General features: G+C 43.7%; 1 protein-coding gene across 4 annotated transcripts in view; it reads right to left on the minus strand.

Moving 5' to 3' along the window:
- akap11 (A kinase (PRKA) anchor protein 11) overlaps positions 1–19,236 on the minus strand; it is a 28,303-nt gene extending 9,067 nt beyond the window's left edge. Inside the window, exons 1-7 of one of the 4 annotated variants that reach the window (XM_028023228.1) lie at positions 19,159–19,236; positions 10,473–10,574; positions 9,021–9,131; positions 8,881–8,934; positions 8,648–8,773; positions 5,496–5,760; positions 53–4,418 (exon numbers count right to left, since the gene is read on the minus strand). In XM_028023228.1, coding sequence (XP_027879029.1) covers positions 53–4,418; positions 5,496–5,760; positions 8,648–8,773; positions 8,881–8,934; positions 9,021–9,131; positions 10,473–10,535 — 4,985 coding nt within the window. In that variant the 5' untranslated portion in view covers positions 10,536–10,574; positions 19,159–19,236. The other 3 variants (XM_028023226.1, XM_028023229.1, XM_028023227.1) reach the window with 3 other exon arrangements.
- Positions 19,237–19,589: the final 353 nt, after the last annotated feature.

The raw sequence follows: 19,589 nt of genomic DNA on the forward strand, positions 1-19,589 counted from the left end.
TGCTGCTTTCATGCTATAGAAACCGTCCAGTCCAAGCATCTGAAGGACATACCTGATGTTGGCAGCCTGACAGACGTTAGACAGCGCTGATGTCATGATCTCTGCTGTTAGGCTCTCAGCGAAGCTGGTGCCATCATGGCCGATCCCACTGTCTGCATTAAGGCTGGCATTACTCAGCTCACGCTTAGCCGTTTCCAATGCCAGAGACACAACTTCTTCTGCGAATGCTGCCCTGTGGTCCAGGTCGATGTGGATCTTGGGAATTTCCACACTAGGGAGGCGCTCTGATGCCAAGTGACTTTCTGATGCTCTTATCCTTCTCTGTAAGGCAGGCTGGTAAGGGTGTCTGCTAAGTTTGGTGCAGTGAGGACATTCCTGAGACAGGCAGTAACGGCAGGTCCTCTCTCCTCCAGACTGGACAGCAGCCGACCCCTCAGACAGCCTCTGGGCGTGAGAGTGCCGATCGTAGCCACGAGTCTGTGAATGTTCCCAGGAGGAATGTCCGACTGACGCCAGGCTCATTTTGACGGTGTCATCGACTATCTTCCTGGCATAATGCTCAATGACCTGCATCACCCCGCTGCTGTAACCCCTATCAGACAGGCTTCCTGTACTGTGGTAATGTCTATTTTTATCCTCCTTGGACAACAGAGGGCAGGAGAAAGAGTTTCTGATGATGTTCTCAGCCATATCTTCAAGTTTGGACTTTTTATAAAGACAGGAGTCAGTGAGAGACTTCGGTAGGCGAACTGAAGAAAGATGCAGTTTGCGTGTGACATCACAGGTGATGTTGTAAGCTAAAGACTCTGCAAAGTTGACCAGGTCCACGTACTCCCTCTTGCTCTGCTTGTCAGAAACCCGGCAGCAACACTCAGTGTTCTCACCGGACACTAACCCCATAGATTCTGATCTAGATTTGGATGCTAAGGTCTCATTGCCAGAAGCTTTCCATTCATCCGGCAGGGACTTGGAGGACAGAAGGCGACTGCTGGAGGGCCTTTGCTTGTTCTTACGACTAGCATGAGCCAGGCCTAATTTAATAGAGCGGTATGCCAGGCGGCTTGCATACTGGTCTAGGACCAACTCCCTAGTGCCACCTTCTTTTTTCAGCACCTTGATGAGGTAGCCCGCGTATTCATCTGTCACACTCTCACAGCTAGGGTACTCGGAGGACATACCAGAGCTGGAGCTGGTACTTGAAGTGGAATGGGGAGACTGAGAAACTGAAGCTATCAGGTCATTGGACCACTGCTCTGCAAGCTTTGCTAACCTTGAGTTTCGGCTCTGGTCTGTACTGGGCTGAGACTGGTGACGGTGGCGCGGACGCCAACCATCAGAGCTGGATCTTCTTCGGAGCTCCTGAGTTCTGTGGTAGGGACACCGTTGTCCGGAGCTAATCATTGTCTTCACATTGTTTATGACCTGTCCTGCCACCTCGCCTGCATACACCCACAACGTGTTCAGGGTCTGTTCTGAGAACTGAGCCACACTGTCCCTCCTTTGCTCGCTGCTCTTGCTTAACTCCCCCCCTTCCTCTGACCCTCCTAATGTATCCATCTCAGTCGCCATAGAAACTATGTGGCAGGCCAAACGCTCAGCATAATGGAGGGCTTCCTTGTTAGACATCCTACGAGACGACACCTGACGGTGGTCTTGTTGCCCACAGTCTGCCTCTACACCTCTCTTAGTTCCACTAACACCTTCTTCCTCAACTGGTTCTTCCTCTTCAACATCTTCATCACCAACCGCCTCCTCAGACAGAGACCGCATGAGGCTGAGCATAAACTCAGCCTTGTCTGATTCAGGGATGGCGTCTTCAGGGCTAGGACCTGGCTCGGGGTGATAATGAGGGGTTGGGGGAGGAGTCGCAGGGGAAAATTCATTGGCTAGCTTGCTTTTCAGCTTCTTGGAAAACTGTTTGATCTGTTTTTCTTTAGAGACTTCACTGGGCTGCTGAGGGGTGGAAGGAGGGGTACCGGGAGTCCCTGCAGACTTTTGGCCAGAGCTTGGAGGTGGCTCATCCGGAATGCCAGATATCCGGCCCCGTCCAAGCAGAGCTGCACTAGGCACATTGAGAGTATCCATCATCACAGGATGCGTTTGATCCACACCTCTTCCCCTGGGATCCGTCTCACACTGGACTTTCCCCTGGTTGGAGGAACCAGCTGGAAAGGAAACAGGAGGAGCAAACTCAGGAGTCCACCCCTGTCGGACACACCCATCATATCTGAAGCGCTCCCTATCTGCTCTGTGCTTTGAAGGTGAATCTGCTGTTTCCTGCGCTGAGGAGGAGTTCCTTCGGCTTCCGATGGACTTTGTAAGGAAGTCAGTGCAGTCGCCAAAACCCTTCTTCATTTTAGAAGTGGTAATAAGCTCACAGGCCTCAGTTACAATCATATCCACAATGTTGCCAGAGAAGTTTTGGAATAACCTTTGTTGAGAGGAGCCTCCCACAGGTATGGAGTTCTGGGTTTCGTGATGGTAAGCATGAGAGTGTTTAGAGGAGGTACTGTCAGTCGATGTTACAGTTAATCTTTTGGTGTTGACCTTTGGGCTATCTGGCTTGTACTGGGAAGCTTCCTCTGGATCCTGGAAGCTGGAGAGGGCTTGGCCAGCATGGGGAACAGGAATACAGCTAGCCATGCCTGAGACGGTGAACAGAGCGTTCTTCACTGTGCAGGAAGCCTCCTCTCCTGACAGCCCTGGGACTGCTGAAGTGGAGCTGGAGCTTAAAACTTGTTTGTTAGCAAAGATGCTGCTGGTATGAGTGCTAGTATTCTCAGCATTGACATAACAGACGTTATCCAAGGACACACTGATGGCCGCTTGGCTCGTAAAGGCAACGTCAGCCTGAGAGAGCTCTATGAAGGCTTCCTGTATGACGGACTCGGACAAATCCGAAGCATAGGAGGAGACCACTTCCTCTTCTTCTTCTTCTTCTGCTTGCCCGTGGCCAAAAGCCCAATCACTAGGTGTGATAGGGGTCGAAGGGTGGGAGAACTGACACACTTCCATTATGCCTTCAAACACCAGCTCCTCAGCCAGGTCGGCAGCAAACTGCGTCACTGTGTTGTGGAAAATCTGTTTTTTTACAGTGAGGAACTCTTTAAGAGCCCCAGAAATGGCTTCACCGACAAGGAAGCCAGCTAATCCGTTGATAGCTCGCTCCTTCAAGACATACGCACGTCGCATGCCAATTTCGTGAAAGGCCATCTGAAAAACTGAGGAGGTGAGTCTAGCAGCCAGGTGACACAGGGTGGTGGTACAGGAGGATACGCCTTTTTGGAGGTCTCGCAGGGCGCTCCCCAAGCTCATCTCCACCAGGTCAGAAGCAAATCTCTGAATGCCATCCTTTAGAGACTGGGACTTCTTCTGCAACTTGGCTACTGTGACCGTCTCTTGAATGTCTGACAATTTCATCAGATAGCCCGATGGGTTCTTGAACTCTTTGTGGCAGACACAGCTGAGATTCTTGTTGTCACTGATGTCAACAGCAGTTTGGAAACCACACACCGATCCTAGAATTTCTTTGGACAGATTGTTGGCAAAGTCTGAGTAGGTCTTATACAAGGAGCAGAGTTCTTGAGGTTTACGTAGCTCTGACTTGTCCTCCCCTTTCTCTTCCGTCTTCCAGAAGTATTCCAGTGGTCCGTTAGTCTCCACCAAAGGACTAAAGGCAGAAGAGCTGACAGGACTGAAGAGAGGTCCTCCATTCTCCTCAGATGGTGTCTGCGCCAACCAAGGGGAGTCGGACATGTCGGGGTGAACTGAGTAGGGAGAACCTGGTTTCAGAGGAGTAGGTTTTTTCACATTGGCTGGGAGAGTGGGCTGGTCAAAGCACTGAGGGTTCATGCTCTTGGTTGAGCAACCCCTGGAAACATACTTCAAAGTGGGACCACTGGAACCAGCCTCAGACTTATTCTGTGCAGTCGAGGCACTGATGGAGTCCAGAGGGAGAGTTAGAGTGCAGCTCTCTGAGCTTAGCTCCTCCAGGTCATCAAACTGGTCAAAGCTGTCAAAGAATTCACTAACTTCAGAGTCTGAGTCTTCAACTCGATCTCTGGGTCCCCCTGGCACCTGGGGGATGTCCAACTTAGCCAACAGGCTCCTCTGGTAGCCCACTTCATCCAGGAAAATGATTGGGCTGGGGCTGGAGCAGTCAGACTCCTCTGATTCGCTAAGATGAGTTGAAGGAGAGGCCGGACGAGCTCCGGGACTGCAGTAGGTCCACTGGGATTCAACCCCTGACGATGACCGCTGCACTGTGACAGAAACATCGGGACCATGTTTGGCTGAATGTTTCTTGGAAGATGAACTCATGATAATGCGGGATCCTGACAGTTCCTTCTTTCTTTTGTGGGCTGGGATGGTCTGTGAAGCCACATCACGCTTCTTAAAATGGCAAAATGCAGCTGCAGCTGAGGAGGTGAACAGAAAATTGAAGGAAGGGGAAACTGGTTAGTACTATATTAAAATAACCAAATAGGACATTCAGAGGGTAAAGAGCTGTCCACAAAGGAAGTTAAAAAAATTGAGGAGGAAATTAAACATTTGGGACAAACTGGTTGATGTTTTAGTACCTATATGCAAACATTTAGGAAATACGATATATGGTTTTCCTAACCTTCACCCTAATTACTGATGCACTGAGAAGTGGTCTGGGGGGTGGAAGTGGAACATTATTAGCAACTCAACAATGCATTCTCTTTCCAATCGGTGAAAATTGCTAGGATGGGATGGCAATAATAGTCGCACACAGCGTGAATGCTGATACAGTGTGAAGAAGACCGTGTGAAGTGTAAACCTGAACCATTTTATACATCAGTGAGGTGTTTAAACGAGATATCAGAGCTATTCAAAAGCAGACTGCTACGACATGTCGAAGTATATCTGCAGTTTATGCAGGTTGCAAGCAGCGGAGAGGAAGCAGGACGTCAAACAACTTTAGGACAGTTTAAAGGAAATGTTAGGAACATGTTGGATTTGGAAATGTCCTCCACCTCCTTCCTGAGCTACTCTTGGTCAAAAACAAACAATAAGAGCAAGAAGGAGGGTCTTAGCGCCGTCAAGCATCCTTGCCTATGAAATGTTACATATGCTAATAGCAGAGAAACAACTGCCATTAGCAGTTTTTATCCGCCGCCATCCTAACTAACCTTAGCATTCATGACAAACTATTGTCAGAAAGACGATGTAGGGGAAGAGAATGGAGAGGCACATACATGAGCTTAATTGTCAGCGCTAAGCCCTCCTCTTGGCTCTGACTGATTGTTTCTGACAGAGAGATGTATTTCTGCAATTAGTACTGGGATTAGTACTGGGAGGAGCTCCATTTTTTCACAGATTATCTGCCTCATATTATACAGGTCTGTATATATTATATATTAGTGTGGCAGTTTCAACAACTATGTAACAAAAACATATTTTTTAAGTGACATACTGCAGCTTTAAATCCCAGATCCTACTAAATCCCAGCACTCCTTACATGAACCTACAGGGATTGTCTCTAGTGTCTTCCTCCTCCAGATGCTCCAGTGCAGTGACAAAATCATCTTCGATTGATGAGACCGACTGGTTGGTATCGTCTTCTTCCGGCTGGCTGGGCTCGTTGAAAACCCTCTGAAGATCCTGGAGCTCCAGCACATAGCGGACCCCCGCTATGTAGCATCCCAACAATCCCACCAAAGACGCTACGCTGGCCTGGGGGTACACGCCTGTGGAGGGGTTGTGCCTCAGGACACACACAGCCTTTAGCCAACACTGGGTGGGGAGACAAAAAGAGAAATGTTTTAATGTCCGGACAAAAAAAAAATACATCATTTGTGTCAAACAAGAGGACTGACATGTCCCTGTTCTGCATGTCTTGGATAATATTTTGTTTTTTAACCTCAGCAAGTTCAGCTGAACTCAAATGGGGAATTTCTCATACGTTACAGGAGTGGGATAGAAGTGCTATTGTTATGTCTGTGCTCTGATTGCAAGTTGTCAGAACACAGAATAAGTTTTTGCAAAGCCACACTTTAGAATTCAGATCTGTGGGAGGTCCCGCCGACTGAAATGGAAAGAAAACCCACAAAATGAGCTGCAGGGCCTCCGTGAACCCAAACAAGACACAAAGGACCGGGGAAGGACAAGGCTGCAGTGGTGGGCTGCGAAAACAACATCTGTCCGTCCGTCCGTCCCACCTGCATTTCCTCTAAAGCGTGAGAAAGGCCCTGGCTGTTTCTGTTGGACTGACACGACCGACAACATTTTGGTCAACAGCCGGAGGAATGCAAGGTTGCTGGTGGAGGAGGACATGGAGTATATTACTCTGTTTTATGTTTTGAGTAAATCATCTACAGATGGACAAAAGCAAAAAACTATAGCCGCTTATTTCAAGTCAAAAGCTCATTTTCAAAAAAGGAAACATATTTTAGTTAAATAGTAAATACATAACTGCTATTTTAAAGGTTGGACAAACTATTTGATATCTACATAGCTTATCAATAGAGATTTTCTGAGTAAGATATCTCACATCTGGATCGGTTTCCTCAGAATCTGGATCAGTGAGTGATGAGCAGGAGGAGAGATTCATCAGGACAGAAAAAAGACGGAGAGTTTTGCACAATGAGGACGTAATGCTCAATTTACATTTACTTACCGTTATTACTGTTTATTATTCAACTTACAGAAAGCCAAGTTTGTAATATTTAATTAACCCTAACTCTAGCCCTTGTTAATACACTCAGAAACAATTTTTCTCTCCTAAAACCTTTTTTGGATGAGAAATACTGATAATGTCACAAAACTGTCATTAATTTAGTCAGAAGACCAGATTTCTCTAAATCAAGTTAGAATAAAAACCTGACCTGATTGAGAAAAATTTATATAATTTCTGTATTCAGCGGTGGAAAACAGTCCTAATTCAGTTGGAAAAAAAAAAACGGGCAACTTTCCAAAATATGTTTTGTAACCCAGTGTAATCGAACTCTGGTGCAGTTCAAAAATCAAACACTGGTCCGCCTACAAACCTCGGTCTCTGTTCAGTTGAAGTGAACTCTGGCGCGGTTTGAATGCGTATGTGAATGCAATCGCTCCAAAAGCAGGAAGCGAACTACAGCGCAGGGCATTCTGGGTAAGTACAAATGCGAGAAACTTTCGCTAGCCAGAGAAATGGCTCATGGTCTTTTACCAAAAACAAAAGAGAAACCCTACAAACGATCAAATCTGACGCTTCTCCATTTTTGTTTACATTTTATGACAAAGGAAGTTGCGCTCATGTCTTCCTTAGAGATTTTCAAGTTGTTTCCTTCAGTGTTTCCTGCTGCAGCGCCACCACAGGCAAGGTGGGGAACAGGTTTTCGTTTGGTGTGGAAGAGAATCAAAACAGCTGAAAATGAAACAAATGTTACAATTTTAGTCCCCAGTCAAAACCGAGTCTACCGGACCATGAGGTGCGAAAAACCATTAAAGTTCTCAATCATTGCAGAAACAGAGGAAAGTGTATCATGCATCCAGCACATGCTGCGCCTCATTATGATCCGGTATTCAATGAGTTCTATTTATTTCATAAAAGTTAGGGATTCTAAGAGACATAAGGTACTGTTTCACAACCTGACATTGTTGCCTAAAGCCTTAAAATGCTTGTGATATTCAGTGGCCTTAGTACTACAGGTAGACAAACACTACAGCAGCTCCCCCTACAGTCTGCTCTTTGCAACACTGTCTATCGCTGACAGTGGGAATGGATTCGTACGCATGGACCCACCACTACTGCCGAACTGTAGCAAATTAAACCAAATTATTTCTTGGGTTTCACCTGTTTTTAATGAGATGGGAAAGTGCCAGACTGCGGAATGTATAACAAATACATCATCACTACAATGTCACCGGAGGCAATATTCATATCGTAAAGGACTGTTTGCGGTCGGTTAATATATTTCCAACTGTTATAAACTTGGGCTTCACTTCCTAATGTAATATTTACCCAGTTAGAGACTCACACTTGACACTAACAGCTAATGGTCACAGAGTGATGGAGGCACAGACGGGAACGAGAGGAAAGAGGAAAACAGGCAGATGATACCACACCTGATTTTGCCATCATAATATTTACTAGTATTGCAAGATTTTTCCAATATTAAATATCTCTACTCCATTGATCCCGCCCCACCCACCGCTCCTCATCTTTGTTCCTCCCTCAACTGTTTGTTGTGCACCAACATTTGTAGTTTACAACACAGACTTTAAACTGTTTGGAAATATATTAAAAATCCTGAACCCTATGAGAGCGCCACCTGTTACTCTGTTTTAAAACTACAGATGGCTGCAGAAAGCTCCACTACTTCACTGACAAATTATTTTCCAAGTTTTCTTTTAACAGAAAGAAAACTTTCTGGTTTTCCTCAAAACCAAGGAAAACAAACAAGCATATCTGATTTTTGTGCTGATTGTTTCTTGAAAATGTTTTTTTTTTCTCATAATAAACACTTTATTAAAAGTTGACACGAGAATAAAAGTTGCAGCAGGTACAGAGAAGTTTAACAGCCAAGTTGCCGTTTTCTCACTTCCTGTCTGCGCTCTCCTCACTTCCCCAGCTCATTTCTGCTTTCCTCATCCTGCTGACTCAGCAGATCACTTCCCAACACGCGGCGCCGGCGGCTACCTGAACGTCTCTGTGCTCCGCCAGCCTGCGGGAGTCTTTGAGCAGCAGGACCTCGTCGCTTTTCAGGCTGTGCGCGTGGAGAGACTTGAGCAGCTCGCACAGCGCCGCGGGCAGGGACGATAGAGTCTGGGTGAAACAAACAAACAAACAAACAACAAGACAGAATAAAAACCCGTCAGACTGAACGACAAGATCAAACGAAGAAGCACGGCAGCTGTGGGGCGGTGCCCGACCTGCTGGGTGGAGTCCTCCCCTTCAGATTGTCCGGGCAGACACACAAAGTGAATCTGAAAGAACACAGCTCACGGTCAGCGTTACATTATCCATGCGGGGATGCGACTGAGCTCCTTCGGTGCAGCCGGGCAGAGCAAACCTCAGAGAGCCTCGTGGCGTCTCTGGCTGGCAGCTCCAGGCCGACGCCGCACAGCTCCTTTCTGCTCCTGAAGAGGCTCTTCGCAGACTGGGCTCCGGAGTCACGCACCGTCTGTAAACACACACACACACACACGGTGAAGTCCGAGGACCGACCGCACTTTCTGGATTTATCCACTGTGGCCGGCGGCCTGACAGAATGTCACTAAAAACGGACAGCGGGACGCACATCGTTTGACGTGTCCAAGAAGCTCTGCATTCCTGCAGAGAACGACTGCACAAATAAAAAGCTAAATCACAATCCGGCACTGAACGCAGGTTCTGTCCTGCTGGGAGGCTTTTTAAAGAAGCAGCTGTGGTCAGATGTCAGCTACAGCTACAACATATCAACTCAGAGTCATCATAAAAATATCAATGTGAGCAATTTTGCACAAGAACTGCAATATGCAATTTTCTAGCCTATTGTCAGGATATATGCAAGTCAAATGTAAGACGTTTTAGGACCTTTTAAATGCCACCTTGAATGAAATTTATGACCAAAAAAAAAAAAATCCTGTAAATATAGGGGACAGTTGCTATAACAATAACCCCCATAGCACCTATCTTAAAAGTTTATTTTGTTTTTGAATTCACCTGGCCTCATATGGGCTGGAAACAGAAGTGAGCCAGTGGTGAAAACAAATGTCGTCCAGCTAAGTGGTGATACATTTTTTTTCCCATTTACGTTAAACGCAGAAATCTAGGTCTCTAGTTAGCGAGGATTTGTTAGCAGGTAGTTAGCGATAGCCTCAACCGCCTCGAGTCACAGAACACAATGAAGACGTCTAAGAAATGAAATAGTCCTGGCACGACAAAATGTAAGACCTGTGATTAACCGTTAGCAACACCACCATGGTAACCATGGTAACCCTGGTAACGCATTGTGTAGGGATGCACGATATATCGGCACTCACATTGATATCGGCTGATGTCAATCTGTTTTTATAACATACCAGTATCTGTCCGATAAATAAAACCGGACTGATATGAACAACAGATGTTGATTTTATTTATTTGATCTTCTTGAAGTCTGTTTCTGGTTGGTATTTTTCCCCAAAGGTGTTGAAACAATAGTGAAATATATAGAATATCAGTAAATATTGGTTATCAGCCATAATAACAATAGTAATATCTGCCCAAATTTTCATATTCCTGCATCTCTAACAACAATAGAAGTCAAAATATCAGTTCTGCCTGCAAATACTTCATAACTGGAAAAAACATATTAAGAAGAATAACAACAACAGAAAACAGCTACAACTGTATGTCCCTCCTAGTGTCTAGAACCACTGATTCATACACACATGGCTCTGGAGCTCTTGTTTTGTGAGCTGATCCAGTTGGACCTCATCAATGTGAGCATTCCTATATCAAAACACTCAGAAGAGAATGTTTTGTGTCCTAGCAGACAAACCTCTCTCCGTACGGACGCCCTGGACCTGACCAGGCCTCCTCTGACACGAACACCAGCATCCATGGCAACGGAGAGGCGCTGGCGCTCCGACGGTCGGCTCACCTGGAAACAGAAAGAGGATGGACTCAGCCGCCCAACTTCCAGAAATATTTCCCGATATCCCCCCACCCCCCCTCCTATTTTGACGCACAACAAAAGACAAAAAAAAAAAAAAAGGTGAACCCTTTGAACTCTAACGTGCTCCTTCACCACAACCACCACAGCCAAATGGGAACATCAAACTTTCACTTCATTTGTGGAAAAATTCTGAATTCCACAGTGGAAAAGCGTGTGAGTCACAAACAGGAGGGAATTACAGTGACTTGCACACGCATTCACACTCCTTGTACTCCCCCTCCGCCCCATTTTTCAGGTTATGACTTTAATGCATTCTTGGGGGGATTTTAGGCCACAGATGAACAATATTCTGAAGTGGGAAGAAAGACATGCATGGTTTTAGAACTGAAAGGTGTGGCAGGTATTTGTATGCATACTGCTCTCTTGTACGTGAATACTCTTTGATCTAAACCAATCTGTGTTTATGGAGGTTGTTAGGGCTGGATGACGTGGCTTCAAAACAAAGTTGCTGTTTTGTTTTTTTTTACACCAGATCTAATGCCAATCAATTTTTGACAGAAAATTTTATTTTTTAAAAGTGCACTCTTTTTAATGCACTTTTAAAAGGAATGCATTTTCGTCTGTATTAAACACACAGAAGAAAAATGTTTTGTGCCCTGGCAGACAAAACCCTTGTCCGGACGGACGTGCAACGACAGACGGCTACGAGAAATTTTATGTAATCACTAGAATGCAGTCATGAAATTCGCAGAACAAAGGTACAACTTTAACAAAAAAAAAGTCTTAAAATTACAAGAAAAAGAAGTTCTTTCAGTGAGAAAAAGTCTTGTCAAAATGTGACATGACTCATTGCAGTTCTTTTCTTCAAAACAGACAGATATTTGCACAGTCATCTGGTAGTAATGAGCATTTTTATCATCTGTTAAACAAACGTTAAACAAGAAATGCTTGATATTTATAATCTATTTTTTGTAATTTCTTCTGTTGGAGTTCTCGTGAAATTACGACATTAATCACTTAATATAATGACACGATTCTGGACATTAGCGCAGTGTTCTTGTAATGTTGGAACTATGTTCTCGCTATTAAAAATAAAATATTCATTTGAAGCATTGACCTGAATTCAAAGTAAGAAAATATAGATAAAAAATTGGTTGGGACACACATTGTGTTTGGTGACATTACTCTTAACTACGGAAACTCAAGGAGTCAATTGATTTAAAAAAAAAAAATCCAGATTTTCCAAAAAAAAAATTAAAAAATCTAATCTTCAAAAAACCAAAAATTCCATTAATCAATAACATCAATTGAATTTGAATCACCCAGTCTTTTGTAGCCTCTTTCTTCCAGGACATCTCCTGTGACCAACTACCTTGTCCAGGCTTAAGACCCCCACATCATGATGCTGCCACCATCGTGTTATATGGGGATTAGTTTTCAGGGTGGTATGTAGTTTTAAAACACACGGCGTCATGTGTGGCCAGAGAACACTTCAGCCGTGACCTCATCCTTTTGTGTGTCCTGCATAGCTTGTGGCAAACTGTGAAACATCACTTCAAGGTGTGTGAAAACTTTTAAGCCCCCACTTTAATCCGCTGCACCTGTGTGCCGATGAGCTCAATCCTGCGGGATAACATGGCTAACCCGGGTTTACCTCACACTCGAGTGAAGTCGTCACGAACGGAGCTCTCAAAAGCCGGTCTGGACTCGTCACGGCGGCTGAGAAGTTACCCCGGGCCGCACTTCAATGAAGCCTGGAAACCGGCGTGACCCGCCGCGACGATCAAACGGGGCGCAGAGAAAACAAGAGGCATTTCTGTGTGCGTCTTGAGTAAGCGGAAACACGCTCGCTGAGCAGCGCTGGAGCGCCAGTAGAGGAGGCAAAATATTTACAGTGTACAAGAAGGAGAAGTTTCCCATGAAATCTAAGCCGCTGCCTTTGAGGTGCGACCCAGAGCAGATAGAGCTGAGTCAAGATTGCGGGCAGGTGGTCCGTCGGAGTCCGCCTCCCGTATCCTGAAGAGCCGGCTGGGGAGGAACGAATGTCGTCATCTTCCTCTGGTCGTCCAGGACCTCCAGGCTTCTCAATGGGGCCTCAGCAGAAACACCCCAGGGCCTGACCCCAGCTATCCACAGCATCCTGGCTCAGTCACAAGGGCAGTCGGCACAATTAGCCCATTACATTTGAGACACCTGGTAGAGCACGACACTCGGGAAGAGCACACCTGACAGCAAGGAGGAGGGGCGTCCCATCAGACCGTCAGTTCCCGAAACCAGTGCCATGTAAGGTTGTTTTTCCTCTATACCGATGCCCAAAACCACACATACACAAAAAAATAACCTTGTAGCAGCTTATGAAGGGTCAATAGATGTTACACCATATTTGAAAAAAACTGATAACTACCCCGCCTCTCGCTCGGCACGTTAGGTGGAGATAGGCACCAGCACCTCCCAAACCCACTATGGACAAGGGTGTTAGAAAATGAATGGATGGATGATAACTAATACAAAATCATTAAGTACTTGATAGTAGAGTAGTAAAGTATAGTATTTTACTATAACACTGGTCAACAGACAAACAATTGTCTGTTTTTTAAAAAAAACTGTTTTAGTGTGAATTTGATGTGAATCGAAAAATCACATTGTTCTTGCTCTATCAGGTTAACTTTCTGAACTATGGAGCAACAAGAGCATCAAAATTCATGACTTGTTCTCACATGGGGAGATTCCATCAGGACCAAAAAGAGACGGAGAATTTTACACAATGAAGACGTAATGTTCAATTTACATTTACTTACCTTTAACAGTGTTTATAATTCAATTTACAAAAATCGAAATTTGTAACATTTAGTTAATACACTCCGTTAGAAAAAAATACATTTTCTCTCCTGATACCTGTTTTTGAGTGAGAAATATTACCGAAATTAATTGATAATGTCACAAAAATGTCCTCAACTTAGTCAGAAGATCAGATTTCTCTACACCAAATTAGAATAAAAACCTGACCTGATTGACAAAAATTGATGTCAATTTTTGATTCAGTGATGGAAAATAGTCCTAATTCAGTTGAAAAAACATAGACAACTTCCAAAAAGTATTTTTTGTAACCCAGTGTAAGTTACATTCTGGTCACAATATCTGGCGAGCTATCATGTTCTGTGACTGTCTATGTTTCCATAATAGCGATAATACTACTGGTCAGATGTTACTTTTTGTTCTTTGTTCGTCTTTTTCTTAATTTTTCCTTTTGTGTTTGTTCTCCCCTTGCAAAATTTACGTTCTTTGGTGAAGCACTGTGTTAAAATGCAGCAGTGCCTCCTATGGCCACAATGTACGATCTTCACAGATCTGTAACAGGTGTTCAGACCGCGCACTGGGTAAATACCTCGATGGGCCCAACTGACTCTGTCTCTTAAGCCAGCAGAAGGTTACGTCCAGAAATGTTGAGGCTAATGCAAACCTCTGAGACCATCCGTTCAGAAAAAGTCATCATCGCATCAACCAAAATCTAACAAAGCTCAGCAGATCTCACTGCCTGGTGCTGATCACCTCAGACACCAAAAAAAAAAAAAAAAAAAAGAAATCAGCCACCTGCCATAAGCAGACTCTGTGTAGTCTGCAGCCCGGTTTGGTCAGGAGGCTTAAGTGGGCCAAGTTCTTAACGTGGGTGGCCGGAAGAACAGATAAACAAAGGTCAAGGGAGACGAGTGGGAGCACAAGGAAACCCCCTCACAGATGGCCGAGAACAAATACTGGAGGATAATGAAGCGCAGGTGTCCATGGGCAGGTGGACGGAGGAAACTGGAGTCAGTCAGAACTTCTTTCCTTTGTTGGAAACGTAAAAGAGCAATCGAGTCGAGCCGATGCTCTCACAATAAACATTTGTGTTTATCAAGTGCATTTGATCGTATGAGTAACAGAAGGAGTCATTACCTCATTAACTTGTTTTAGAGAACCAATTGGGTTTTAGTGGTACCGCTTTAAAATTATTCAGGTCTCATCAGTCAGACAGAACCAGGTCTGTAAATATGCTGGTTTTGAATCCTCTACTTCATGGGGTTCCACAGGGCCCAATCCTAGGCCCCTTGCTCTCTGTTGTCAATTTGTTCTCTGTTGTCCAGATGTTCCATAATTTTAACTTTCATTACAGCACTTTGTCACAGTTGTTGTTACTTTAAAGTGCTTTATAAATAAAGAAGCAGTAGCAGTTTGCTGCACTGGTGCATAGAAATGTGTTTAACAGAACACTAAGGTGGAAAATAAAACGGCATTGACTACAAAAAAAGGAATTAGTTTTGCCTATTAATCTGGGATGTTTTACTGGGACATTTCCAAACAATATGAAAACCAACATTTACAAGTGGGAAACATTTAAGGCTGCTTCCAGGTCTTCTCAGCAGCAGTACAAGTCTAGGACAGACCATCCAATGCTTGGAGAAATGGAGAAAAACCCAAGAGCACCAACTCTGACTGTTCAGGCTTCTGCTAGCTTGTTAAATGCTTAAATTCATGACTGGTACGTTTGAAAAGGGATAAAGAAATATGACTTATTTGGAAGTGTACCTGGGAAAAAGCTTTTCTAAAAGGAACCTGGCACCATAACTTAGGTTTGCAAGACTACTTGAATAATGTCCTTTGGATAGATAGGACCAAAGGAAGAGTTGTTTGGCCATAATGCAAGTAGCCTGGTAAAATCCAGTCCCTAGTTCTATGTTTTGCTTCATACAAAGCCACGAATAACCAGGTTTGGAGATAATAATAAAAAACAAAGCACTCCCTGGGTGCTACAGAAGGCAAGGCATTCTCTTATTACCGTAATGTGGCAATAACTCTGGAAAGAGTTACGATCTGACCTTTCAATCTGGACTCACCAGATCACATGACCTTCCATCACTGTAGAGTCCAATCTTTTTCTCCGATTAGCCTCAATGATTATTGGTTTTATTACGTTTTTCTTTAATTTTACGTCACCAAATAATTCAGAGATCACCAATCATGGTCATTCAGGGTTCTTTTCTGACCGCATTTCTTGCTCAAACACGATGGTTTTCCACTTTCCCTCCAGTGTTTAACAAGCCGCTGGACGGTTCTCAACCCAATGTTTGTTTCTGCATCTCCAGATGTTTTCTCAGCTTGATGCCAACGATCTGACCTTTCTTAAACAGACCAACGTCTTTTCCACGACCACAGGATGCGCCTTTCAGCACGGTTGTTTGAGAAATGAGAAGTTCCTCATTACATCAGCTCGGGTTAAATAACTTGTTGCCAGCTGGAAAACAGCTGTCCAGGCACTAACTGTCCAACAGGAAGCTCAGATCTATTTGCTCAGTTGAAATCAGGAGGCAACGTTTTGTTTGGCCAGGAAGTGTAATGTCCTTTGTATGTCACAGCATTCTGGGGTTAACTATGAGGCCGTCTGTCAGACAAATGAAGCTTTGCCCAAACTGGGTCGTCACCAGAACAACAATCCCAAACACAGCAGCAAGTCTGCAACAGAATGGCTGAACAGACAATACAGAATAAAAGTCAAATGACCTCCAGACTGAGATACTGAAGGACATTAATTTTTTTTCTGTCTTAGCGACATCATTGTTGTAATCATGAATCACAAATACTCCCACTGTGGTGGTCAGTGATTGATCAGTTGGGAACTTGATAGTCTGATCGTGTCCTGACCAAAGACCATTCATTAGCACTAGCTGGCCGCACAGACCACAACACTCTTCTGTGTAGAAGCTGTTCCTAATGGAGGAAGACTCAAAGTTTACTATTTTTGGTATGAGTGAGTTGCTTAAAAGTGAACCATTCATTAGCACTAGCTGGCCGCACAGACCACAACACTCTTCTGTGTAGAAGCTGTTCCTAATGGAGGAAGACTCAAAGTTTACTATTTTTGGTATGAGTGAGTTGCTTAAAAGTGAACTCAGAGGAGGAACCAAGGCCAGATCGAGAAAGAGAAAACGATATTTTACATTTCATTCAAGTTGTTACAACAAATAGCCAGACTTCAAATCTTCACCATTTTCTACTTTTGCTGTTTGTTTTAGTTGTTTTGTATTCCATTATATAACGTTTGAACAAAGTTATGCTTTACCTTCAACAGCAGCAGGCCAAAGGAAAATGTTTCATTTTGAAATAACAAAGGATCTGTGTTTCAAAGTGGTTCCACGCTTTCGAAGGGTGACGTCACGTCTGCTCTCAACGTGGCTTAAATAAAGGCCGGTGACTGCTGACAGGGTGACACCCAGGAGCTACTGGATGTCTGAAAATAAGAACAAATCTACTTTGAACAAATCAAAGTTGTTTTGAGTTGCTAAAATGACACTAGTCCTGTCACGATAGGACAGGACTAGTTCCAGTTTATTGCTGGACAATAAACTGTCCCAGTAATTATTGCGATAAACGATAATATTGTTGTTTTGAGATCATTTTCAAGTCATATATTGATAATGACATATTACAGCAAGTTCGTCCTGTCAAAGACCTGTTGCTTTAATTTAGTAAAGAGCACTGTCTCCAGATAAACCTGCTTGTTTTGTTGTGTGCTAGTTGCTAAACAATGAAATTACAGGAAACTGATTTGACTTACGGAGGACAACACAAGTGTCATGTTATTTCTTAAATGATCCTGATACGTTTAGGATGAAGACACTAAATTCCTCTTTGTCCATTTCTACTCTATTAGCTGCTCTACTTAACAAGCAGATGTTACACAGAACTACAGAAAACATTTAGGGGCTCAAGGGACTTGTCTTTTTTGAACTCGGGTAAAACCCAGTCGTCTTAGTCCAAAAACAGCTGGCAGTCTGCTGGAATTTAAGAAGGATGAAGTGTCTCAGTTTAAATCCACATATGTCTTTTGTAATTTACTCCCTGGAGATACAATTCCTTCTTCTTCGTCAGTAAGGTCTGTTCATCCCCTCTCTGCAACCTTCAACCATTTTGACTGATATCTCACCAAACTAAACTTGGGTCATAAAGAAAACAAGATTCCAGATTCGAATGAGAAAATAGCATAATACCTTTGTTTTCTTCCTACAAACTACCGTTCAATCCATCATGTGAAAACAGAAACAGTAGGACGCAACTGCAAACCGATCTCCCAACATGTCCGTCTGACTGAAATAAAGAAAAAAAACAACAACAATCGGCATTTGCCAAAAGTTGTGTACAGAAACCCAACATGTTGAAGAAAAAGCTTTCACTTGTGGAAGACTAAGTGAAGCCAGAGTAAAACATGGAGGTGGTAGCATCATGCTGTGGGAATGCTTTTCTTCAGCATAAAAACGGTAAAAAAAAGAGTTAAACTGAGTTCATTTGTAACATGTAATCGAATTGAACGTGCCAAACTTAATTTATGTTTGTTTAACATGAAAACTTAATAGACTTAATATATTTACTTAATTTGAGTAGTTGTAACAAATCAAGTCAGTTTTTATTGATGGGTTTCTTTTTTCTGTGTAGAGAATATTTGAATATTTGCAGACCCCTGGTATAGGTGAAACTCCACCGAACAAATGATCAATTTGAAACATTTTTTTTAATTGACAAAATAGAGATACATACGTGGAAGGGGTTTTCTTCCATCTACCAATGAAGTTTGTGATGGTTATTAAACAAATCTATAATGTTCAAAATGATAATACTTTAACAAGCCACTATCAGCTGGAGTCTGTCAGAAATACTCAGATGATGAAAACTGAAGCAGACTGTGAGGGTGTGGAAAAGAGGAGGCTGTCCCCTTAGAAACAACGATGGTGTTCTAAAGAAAATACACACTGCGACAGCACTGTTATAACCACACCACATTATGACCAGGACACAAAATTGGTACAATCATCCCCTGGCTACACGGGGAGCTACCACCAGAGCAGGCCGGCTGTTCGTAGGAGGACCAGCCGCATATTTGTTCCTGCTCCCGGGTCAGGAAGCGGCAGCCAGCAAGGCCACAGAGGAGCCTCACTGAGGATGCTGACGGTGATTCTCACGGCCACAGCACGTAAAAGCTTAGCCAGCGTGCTAACGGCAGCACATTATACGTACACACACATATATATTTATACAGATTCCAACAGACCTTAAGAACAAATAAAATGACAACAGTCCACTTAAGAGTGAGGCTCCTTGGGAGGTGACAAGCTGTCAATTATGAAGCTAGCAGCAGAAGCAGGCAGGCCGCGGTCGGCTCCGATTTGTCACCCTAACATCTCTGACTAGCTAGTCACAGAAACGACGGTGACATTGACATGCATCCAGTTAAGCCCCTTTCCACAACACGCAGCTATTAATGTTAATGTTAATGTTAAACAAGTCCGTGTTGTGTTATAAAGCCCCCCCGCCTCACCTCTCAGTGTCGGACTCCAACAGCGCTGACAGGAGCCGCTGACTTTGATGGGCAGTCCGGGAACGATTCGACTGTTTTGGATTTTTTTTTTTCAACCTCAACGTGACAACATAACCCACCATGTCAAACCAGTGCCGGTCTCTACGGCTGAAATATTGTAAAAACGTTTGCAATATTTTATTATGTAAGTTTGGAATGAATTTGTTTTTCTAAAGGCAAACTTACACCGTTCACTCATTTAGGACAACGAAATGGCTCCCAGAATCGAACCGAGCTTCCCATTCACGGCCTATTGCAGTCTTTCCATAGTCTTCCCATGAAAACAAAAGTCAGGCATCACAAGTAGAACCCAGATTCAAAAAAAGATGTCGCACTCTGTAGGACAAAAATAATCAAAACTCGAGAATTTCAGGAGTATATAAAAAAGTAGAATTACTCGCGTACTGAAACATGGCAACTTGTGTGAGTGTACGTCACTCAGCTTCAGCACTGTTCATTTTTATTCGTAATATTTTGTGAATAATACATCTACATGAAGGGTTAATAAACGAGGCAATACATTTAATAGAATAGAATTACTTTATTCATCCCAGCAGGGAAATTATTTCGCAGTTACAGCAGCATAGAGACAAGACACACAACAACCACCACTGAGT

This window comes from Xiphophorus couchianus, chromosome 7 (assembly GCF_001444195.1).
Source record: "Xiphophorus couchianus chromosome 7, X_couchianus-1.0, whole genome shotgun sequence".
Classification (NCBI taxonomy): Eukaryota; Metazoa; Chordata; class Actinopteri; order Cyprinodontiformes; family Poeciliidae; genus Xiphophorus; species Xiphophorus couchianus.